Source organism: Panicum hallii, chromosome 1 (assembly GCF_002211085.1).
Source record: "Panicum hallii strain FIL2 chromosome 1, PHallii_v3.1, whole genome shotgun sequence".
NCBI classification, from domain to species: Eukaryota; Viridiplantae; Streptophyta; class Magnoliopsida; order Poales; family Poaceae; genus Panicum; species Panicum hallii.
The window spans coordinates 52170777-52178235 of record NC_038042.1 but is presented as its reverse complement, the minus strand read 5'-3'; the positions used below and the strand labels follow the sequence as shown (position 1 = coordinate 52178235).

Sequence of the window (7459 nt, the reverse complement as noted above, 5' to 3'; positions counted from 1 at the left end):
TACGCGCAGTCCAGCCATGGCCTAATATGCGAGGAGGATGACGCGACCAACACCAACACTAGAACTGACCAAACCACCGCCTCCACCGCACGTTGGGTCGGACCGGGCCACCCGGGCGTGCTTACGCCGCTGCAGCAGCGTAGCCACCATTTATACGACGCCGAGCTCGATTGTGTTCTTAGTCTATGACCAGCGTCCATCATCTCGACGGCCACGACTTCAAACTTCAGCTGCAACCGCACCGAAACTGCGTTCAAAGTGAGCAGTGGCGCCGGGGTCAAAGCACGGATGCTCAGTTCTAGGAGCAGTCGGTAACAACCAACACGATGGGATGTGAGGCGCGAGGATCAGGCGCATTCACACCTCCACCAGGCTCCGGCCGGAAAGGCGTCCAAAGGACATTCAACAGGCGGATGGGAACAAAAGAGTAGAGGGCTCGTCGAGCCAAAATCCTTTACAACATGTAGTCATTAAGTTGAAGAAAAACGAAACGGGGGTGCCACGTTTTAATGATTGGTCAACTGCGATGGAGTTCCGAAATATATGCGAGCTGCGGTCACCACACTATCCTTGTGCTAAATTTGGTACCGGTTCAAAAAAGAGAGAATAAATAAACTGAAAACTAGGCTGTCGTTATCGTCGTTGAAGCTTCTCCATCTTTCTGTGTAACGATCACTCGAGTATATGCTCCTCACTCGGCCTTCTGAGCCTTCGGCTTCCTTGCTGGCTTGATAACATTGCCCAGCAAGAGGCATACAATGGGAACAATCGTGCCAACATAATATACACTCTGGTAGGATGCCAAGGTTTCCTTGAAGCTCAGTACCTTCAGAAAACAAAATTAAACAGCATATTAAGTATCACATTGTGTTACACAAAAGGAAGTGAGCCAGACAGACATCGATTCATCACTGCGGTTGAGTGAGTGGGTGCAAAGTTTCTTCATTAAGATGTGGAAACTAACTAGATTAAAAGCAGCATTATTCAAACTGATTGTTGTTTCCCCCCTCTGCTAACGACCGTTCCATCATCTAAAGGAAATATATAACCAAAGATACTTGGGGAACTTTCTCATATCTATGTCTGGTTGTTATTGTTACAACGATGTAAAAATGAAGCCTAAAGCAAAATCATATGTGCATCAGAGGTAAGGACCATAACATGAGGTCAAAATTTTATGAAAGAATCTCTCTCAAAATTCATATAGAGAAGCACCATTGTGTTCAGACTTCTGACATGATATAAAAGAAACTAGAGCCTGATTCAAAAGCTTGGAACTGACCTGGAACCCAATGCACGAGTAGTTAAGCACTAACAATGTATATGCAAAATTTAGGAAAGCCAGGATACTGCAGAGGACTGAATTGCTCACTGCTTGCTGCCATCTATATATAACTGCATTGAAAGAAAGGAAAACATTCAAATTACAAGCACAAAAACTTTTTTGAACAAAACAAACCTCCAAAAATGAGCTTAGCAGAAGCGAACCCAACAGTAATGGGATAGAGAGGTACCTCGTGAACCATTTATCATCAATGCCGATTGGACAAAGAATATGATGTACCCAGGATACAGTCCCTGTAGAATGAGAATATCAGATTGAAGGGCAGATCGTTGTGGATAATGGTATGAAAAGTGTGAATTGCCACAAGACAAGCTTGGTGGGACAAACAAATTCATGATCATTAAGCTCAGAGAAATTTACCATTTTCACACGTGGACTCTACATGGCAAGGAGGATACTAAGACATCAGGAAAGTAGCAGATCTAATTTCAAAAGGTAATCTCCTAGCTTAATTAGAAACTATTGCTCCAACTAGCATCAGTTTGCTCTATGACATGATAAAAAGTACAAGCTACAATCACCACAAAATAAATACAAAGGAGGTGAGAGGAAATATATAACTCACATGCCAGATGGCACTGACTGTCTGTGTACCCAACAACTGAAGGAAACCAGGTTTCTTTCCTTTCTGAATTAGCCTTTCATAGACGTCTGAAACAATTGTGGAAACATAAAAGTTAGTTAGTCTTATGTAACGAATAATATACTGTAGTTTGAAGGAATGCAAGTCCTTTGTTTCAGTAGTGGATCTTGTATGGCACAAATCACATAGTTAAATTTGTACGTGAATAAGCGGTGTTTATATTCTCTCCCAAACCCTGCACAAATCAGGGTTCATGTCTTCAAGGAAGTGGTACAGGGAGGTCGTTGCTGTGATTTATAATGGCGGGCTTGAATGTAAGCTTAGTAAACTCTTGTCGTGTGTTGTTGCATGCAAATCAGACTCTCGATTCCTTTGAGATTATGCTTTTCACCCTTTAGTGTGTGTGTGCGTGTGATTATGCTTTTCACCCTTAGTGTGTGTGTGTGTGTGTGTGTGTGGTGTCTGGACTAAAACACTTCCACATACAGATTGAATTCAGTTAAAAAAAGAGGCCATTCTATCATCCAAAGAAACAAGTTAACAGAGTCGGTGATGTAATGGATTTTATCAAGAAACAGAACTTACAGTATCGTAGCCATGTGCTCACTTGAATATTCCACACAAGGGGCAATTGAACTGCACTTCCAGCTAATTCAACACCTAATACATCAACATTTTTTGCACGATCCCACTTGGCTTTTGGGGGAGAAGACTCTGACCAACCAGTAAAGCCCAGACCAGATATAATAATTGCGGCTTCTGAAATTGACCATATAAAGTAATATTTCCAACGAGCTGTAAAGCCTGACATGTACTGATAGAAGAGCCGGTGCCAGAAACCCCATTCATAATAAAGGGGCTCACTAAACCGGGCGAGTGGGAATTTAGGAGACAGGTATAAATATAACCCCATGCATATACCAGCCTGAACTATAGCACGCAAAGTAGGTAACAATGGTGAAGGAGTTGAGCTAGCCCATATCTGCAAAAGATCAATGAACATCAGAACGAGGCAAAAGATAGCATGACCCGCACAAAAGTTGATGGAGGCCACTTACTCCTTTCCTTTCAGTCCAATCAAGATAATCTTTCATCTCATACACCGGTCCAGCAAAGTGACTCCCACAACAGAGGCAGTAACCAAAATATTCAATTAGAGAAGGAAGCTTAGTCAATCGGTACTTTTTCTGAGCCTCGCGTAAACCCTCTTCCTTCAAGATGCCATCACTGTAGTTTATTGCACACGAAATGACTTTCAGCGTCAAAACCATTAAAGCACCTGCGTTGCACAGACAAATTAAATTATGGAAGGACACTATAACATGGTATGCTATTTTTCCTACACAGATATGGCACAAAGAAATGGTGTAGACACAAACATAAAGAACAAGTTGATGAATGGCCTAAACCAAAGGAACCTGTACTTGCTTCCATTCAGTTATGTTATTACAACTATCCTTGCCTCTATATAGCCATTACTGTAGCACTTTGCTTATGCTTCTACTGAATGTGCAGTATGAATTATTTCTTGCCTCTTATAAAAATGAAAGCACTGTTCTCAGTTCTCACTATCTGATGATAACAATATCCTGACACAACACTGTTAACTATCAGCAGTACAATACAAAGAAACGAATTGAGATCCTTGATATAAATATAGGGGGTTTGAAATCCTTGAAATCTTTTTCTTTTTTGCAAGTATTTCATATATGCATGAGTAACACTCCAGAAAACTGCACAGCAAACACTAGCTTTACTATGTGAAGTACAAACAGCAATAGATATACCAGTTGCATCAATGCCTCCTTCCTTCCATGCATCTCCGCTCATGTAGTACACATGACTATAATGAGAACAAAACATGTCAGGGCTTTTGAATGTGTTAATTATTATGCAATATGGTCACTATTGACCACAACAACAACAACAACTTAGCCTTTTGTCCCAAGCAAGTTGGGGTAGGCTAATATGGTCACTATTGACCATCGAAAAAAATTTCTAGTTTCATGTCAAACATTATCTAACTTAGAATAGAAAAGGTACCAACATTCTATATCATGGCCAAGTTTTTACTTAGTAAGATCTAAGCTTAAAACCATATGCACCCATATCAGAAGCCCCTTTTGAACCCATGGTGGTAATGGTTACACTCTCTTGTATCTCCAACCAGCCAACCACAGCTGACTGATTCACCTCGCTTTTCAAAAATTTGCATATGACACAAGGGGATTTAAAGGACAACACTACAGTAGCAAACACAATATGAGAAAAAGAGAAGAGTAATTGGCAATATATAATATTATTATATACTACAACCATGCAAGCCAAAGCAAGGTTGGGCACAGAAAAAGGGTAGATATTCGGGCCATAGTCTCAACTCTCAAGAAAGATACTCAGATAAGTTGGCCTAGTTACTACGTTAGGATAGAGGCTGACAAGATGGCAATATAACATTTCAGGGAAAGCATCAACGATATTGTATTGCCATACGTAAGGTCTCGATTTCAGTTACAGATTATATATGGTGCCTTAGTTTGATACAGGTTATGCCATCAGAAGTGTTATTGCTATGAAAACAGGAACTGTATCTTATCTAAATAAAGGCTAATGTAGCAATATTAAATGATGTATGAGGAGCTGCCAATTGTCTCGGCTTCAATTTTTGGACCGTAGTAGGCCCACTAATAGGGTACTGTAGTATTCAGCAAACCCCCACCCACACCAAAAAGAAAAACACAGCATGCAAGAAAAGAACAAAAAAAATCTCATATTAGATGTAACATCCACCTAGCTACATACATATTACACGTGTTTAAGCCTTCAATACCGTTAGAAATGTCTGTTTGCTCAGAATGGTATGCCAGCTGTTTTGGTCTGACTCGCTATCCTAAATCCTGTTTTACACCTCTAACACTATATTAGCCTAAATTTTATTGACGATCCAAGTTAATCGAATCTGTTGGCGTAGCACAATTTTTGTAAGATGGTAGAGGACAGGGGAGTGTCAATCGATGAGAATGAAATTAGGATTCACCTGTGCCCACAAACTCAGACTTCACTGGATGTGGGTGGTATAGTGCAGTGACGACCCCTACATTATAACTAAAAGTGAGTTTGGATTAATCAGGTTACAAAATTCATTAGATGGATAAAACAACATCAATATCGTTCCAGGATTGTTTAGTTATGAAAAAAGTTGAAATATTGAATTGATGCGTCTAACCTAAAAATTGTGACTTAATTCAAACTGAAATATGGCTACTGTAGTTATATTCTAGCCGTTCTCTCGCACCAATACGCCATGCTCCTAAATTTCCATGCCATTTTGACTTGCAATGTTGCATTTTGTTAAGCCTACCATGGACAGTCCCATCTCACAGCACCAGGTAAAACAACATCATGTCACAGCGGTTCCGTTGCGTATCCACGACTGTAGCTTTTAAACACAAATAGGCACTACAACAGCGAACCATCCAAATTACACATTCTGCTTGCTTATTTGTTGGAGTGGATTCTTCAGTCGTATTGAAAAATACCTCAGAAGATGTAGCATTACGATTTGTTCTTTCTTCTCTCTTGGGTTTAGCCAAGAAAAGTTCATATTAACTGAACTCCTCGTGGTAAATCATAAATGCAATCTTGGTATACTATTTACTTACCATACAAACCAAAACTACTGGAGCTGGTGATTAATTGGGGTTGAAACAATCGTAAAAACCAGGCAGCGCAGATGAAAAGGCCATTCATCCATGCAAATGTTCCATTGAGTAAACCAATGGATACAGAGGCAAATACATGAATTAACAACGTCCAGGTCATAACTTACAACTACTGATAGATTAAAAGCCATGTAATACAAAAATTAACGAGCTAATGCTAAGACTTGCTGCAACGGAAACCATATAAGTGAGACCTCAAAACACAATTGTTTGGATGGATAGCTCTTGAACTGCTTGCAGTCATGTACAGCGTAAATCACACATAACTGGCAACAAAATCAGAGGTCCGCTAAGGGAACAAACCTATGCATATAAGGGCTCCACAATTTTCTAGTAGGATGCTAATGTCAACTCAAAGCCCTCGGAACAGTCACCTTGCTCTTAAATCAATACATTACCAGCAGGGATGCATAGGGCTCTACACTCTTCAGTACATGACCTAGTTTCCACAGCTAAATTTTCAGATTTGGTTTCATGTCTGAAACAAAACCACATATGATGGGTTACTGGTCAAATCTTAATACAAGGTTTATATTGTATATGGCTAAACAATCAAATCAGAAGACGCAATCCATGCGCAGCTAACATCTACTGTTCGACACTGCCAAACTTTAACAGAGGGTTTGGATGGTAAGAGAATATGATTGAATCAAAACATGAACTCCTTGCAGCAGTTATGAACTTCTATTGTAAGCCACTGCCACATTTTGCCGTTAACTAGACCACAAGAAAAATAATTAAACTATCCGAACCTATTCATTGCAAACAATAAGAGATCCCCTATCGAAAAGTTTGTAAGCATAGAGGCAAATTGGTGTATAGTTAATGCAAGGCCACAGTTTGCCCCCTTCAAAATCTTACTCGAAGCAGGACCACAAGACCCCAGAAGAATGAATGAAACGCTCAGTCAACTTGAGTACGAAACATTCCAATGCTGGCGGCATCACACCCCATGCTTCCTCGGCAATTACTCAAGTTCTCATCCGAATAAACTGCAGTCAGTGTAATTTCCCTGCTCGGTCCTACTCAAAATTTCAACATACAAGTATGGATCCTTGCTCCTAAGCAGCGTGAACTAAGCCCTGATATGAACTCGCTGGGTAGTGGAGACAGAGGAAGGAAGGGAGAGTTTCACCATGCGATGAGGAAGCCGAAGGCGCCGAGGAAGGTGATGAGCCCGGCGTGGCGGCGGAAAAGGAGCATGGCGAGGTAGCCGAGCGCCATGGGCGCGACGAAGAGGAGGTTGGACGTGACCCCGAAGGAGAGGTAGGAGAGCGCGGCGCCGGTGAGCCCCGCGTAGAGGTGCCGCCCCGTGGCGCCGGGCACCGCGCGCCACAGGAGGCCAGTCGGGATGGTGGCCGCGAAGCAGAGTAGGAAGCGGAGCACGGGCACCGACACGCCAATCGACGCCGCCATCGCCTCCATCTCCAGCCCCATCGTCGCCGCCGCCGCCGCCGCCGCCGCCGAGCGTCGAGGCGGCCAGATGCGGTGCGGGCGATAGAATACAGAGGACGATTTGGTCCGCTTGCTCGCGTTCGGATGCGAGCTCCGAATGGCGTGTGTATATGATGCGGCAGAGGCAGACATGTTGCAGGCAGTTTTGTAGAAAAGCCCCTTACGTTTCCGGTTAATCAAATTTTGTAAAAGAGGGTAAATCACTCCGTGTTTGCCCTTGATTGAGCCTTGACTTAAAAGCATGGTCCACCCTGAAGGCGTCGACACGATGCCGGCAATCTTGTCCTTATCGCTAGTTACAAGTGAATTTCCGCATACTCCGCAGCATAGTAAATCCTTTTTATGCTCTTTGGGCTG

The 7459-nt window shown here is 42.2% G+C and overlaps 1 protein-coding gene across 1 annotated transcript; it reads right to left on the bottom strand.

Annotated features, from left to right (window-relative positions):
• Positions 1-412: 412 nt before the first annotated feature.
• On the bottom strand, positions 413-7188 carry LOC112886924 (lysophospholipid acyltransferase 1-like). Its single transcript, XM_025952957.1, has 8 exons — positions 6783-7188; positions 3716-3771; positions 2987-3207; positions 2514-2910; positions 1911-1996; positions 1515-1578; positions 1283-1395; positions 413-826 (listed from the first exon to the last, which is right to left on the bottom strand). The coding sequence occupies exons 1-8, from the start codon at positions 7082-7084 to the stop codon at positions 692-694; spliced, it is 1374 nt and encodes a 457-aa protein (XP_025808742.1). The 5' UTR covers positions 7085-7188; the 3' UTR covers positions 413-691.
• Positions 7189-7459: the final 271 nt, after the last annotated feature.

What these genes read in the sequence shown, in the direction of transcription:
- LOC112886924 (XM_025952957.1), bottom strand. Translation starts at nt 7,084, where the DNA reads ATGGGGCTGGAGATGGAGGCGATGGCGGCGTCGATTGGCGTGTCGGTG. An exon ending in ATTGGACTGAAAGGAAAGGA is followed by an intron (nt 2,911 to 2,986) that starts GTAAGTGGCCTC and finishes GATCTTTTGCAG; the next exon opens with ATATGGGCTAGCTCAACTCC. An exon ending in GAGCACATGGCTACGATACT is followed by an intron (nt 1,997 to 2,513) that starts GTAAGTTCTGTT and finishes CAATTGTTTCAG; the next exon opens with ACGTCTATGAAAGGCTAATT.